Genomic DNA, 1411 nt, shown 5'->3' with positions numbered 1-1411 from the left:
GTGATGGTTGGAGAGATGGAACTTCGCAATGGAGAGGGCAGTGCTTGGTGATGCAGTGATAAGACATTAGGCGTGAGGAACTTCTGAAACTGTGAACTGCCACAAGGCTGAGCTCAGCCAAATTGGGACAGAGCACCCTTGATTAACGAGGAGACATCCTTTCCCTCTCCTGTCACACATGTTTAGAGTCAGTGGCCCCAGACGATCACATTCTGCAGGTGTATTTTCCCATTTTTTCACGAAGCTCTTTGGTTTTGATCCCATAAATGATAGGGTTGAGCATGGGGGGCACAAGGAGATAGAGGTTGGCCATGAGGATGTGAACATGGTCAGCGATGCCCTGACCGAACCTGTGTGTCAGGACGGAGAAAAGGTTGGTAGTATAAGTCACCAGCATCACACAGATGTGGGCTGTGCAGGTGTTGAGGGCTTTCCGGTGGGCTTTCTTGGAGGAGATCCTGAGGACGGCCCTGATGATCAGCCCATAGGACAGGCCAATGAGTGTCAGGTCTATCCCAATGATCACTAATGATATCACCAGGCCGTACGTCCGGTTGATTCTGGTGTCCCCACAAGACATCTTCACCACAGCAATGTGCTCGCAGTACGTGTGTGGGATAACACGGTTGGTGCAGAATGGCAGCCTCCACAGTAGCAGGGGCTCCGGCAGAACTAAGAGAACAGCTCGTATCAAACCCAGTAGCCCTAGCTTAGCGATTCGTGTGTTGGTGAGGATGGTGGCGTATCTCAGAGGGTCACATATGGCGACGTAGCGATCGAAGGCCATTATCACAAGGACGGCTGTGTGCATAGCAGCAACCGTGTTAAAGAAGAACATCTGGGTTAGGCAGCCGTCCACAGTGATGCTTTTGAAACCGAACCAAAATATGCACAGTGCCTTCGGCATGACACAGGTAGACCCACCGATGTCTGTGAGCGCCAGCATGGAGAGCAGCAGGAACATGGGCTTGTGCAGGGTCTGCTCTTTGCTTACAAGAAACAGAATCATGAAATTTCCCAGCAGGCTGATGATGTAGAACATAGAGAAAGGGATGGAAATCCAGATGTGGGCAGCTTCCAGCCCCGGGATGCCGTTTAGGATGAATGCTGACGGGTCAGAAGGGGTGAGGTTGAAAGCTGACATGAGGTGGCCAATGCGCTATTCAGCCTCAGAAATGCTCTGGATGCCTCTGAAGGGAAAGAAGCCCAGTGAGAGGGGTTAGGTACTTGGTAACAAATAGCATGTTAAATTTTTAGTTATTAACAGTCTAGAAAGGGGGTTGAGCAGTGAGATGGCAGCATTTGCATAAAGGAACAAATTATTTAGGCCGTAATCCATTCCAGAGATGGCCTCAGACATCCAAGGTCGGTGAACAAGCAACATGATGGGAGATGACATTCGATGTCAATC

At 50.1% G+C, this 1411-nt stretch overlaps 1 protein-coding gene across 1 annotated transcript; it reads right to left on the bottom strand.

Annotated features, from left to right (window-relative positions):
- Positions 1–205: 205 nt before the first annotated feature.
- LOC137149835 (olfactory receptor 52P1-like) lies at positions 206–1144 on the bottom strand. The gene has a single exon (XM_067543455.1). The coding sequence runs from the start codon at positions 1142–1144 to the stop codon at positions 206–208; it is 939 nt and encodes a 312-aa protein (XP_067399556.1).
- Positions 1145–1411: the final 267 nt, after the last annotated feature.

The sequence above is a fragment of the Emydura macquarii genome, unplaced genomic scaffold (assembly GCF_026122565.2).
Source record: "Emydura macquarii macquarii isolate MOO-44397 ecotype Brisbane River unplaced genomic scaffold, CSIRO-AGI_Emac_v2 contig_77, whole genome shotgun sequence".
NCBI lineage: Eukaryota > Metazoa > Chordata > Testudines > Chelidae > Emydura > Emydura macquarii.
The sequence above is the reverse complement of the archived record's forward strand: the minus strand, read 5'-3'. Positions and strand labels throughout refer to the sequence as shown.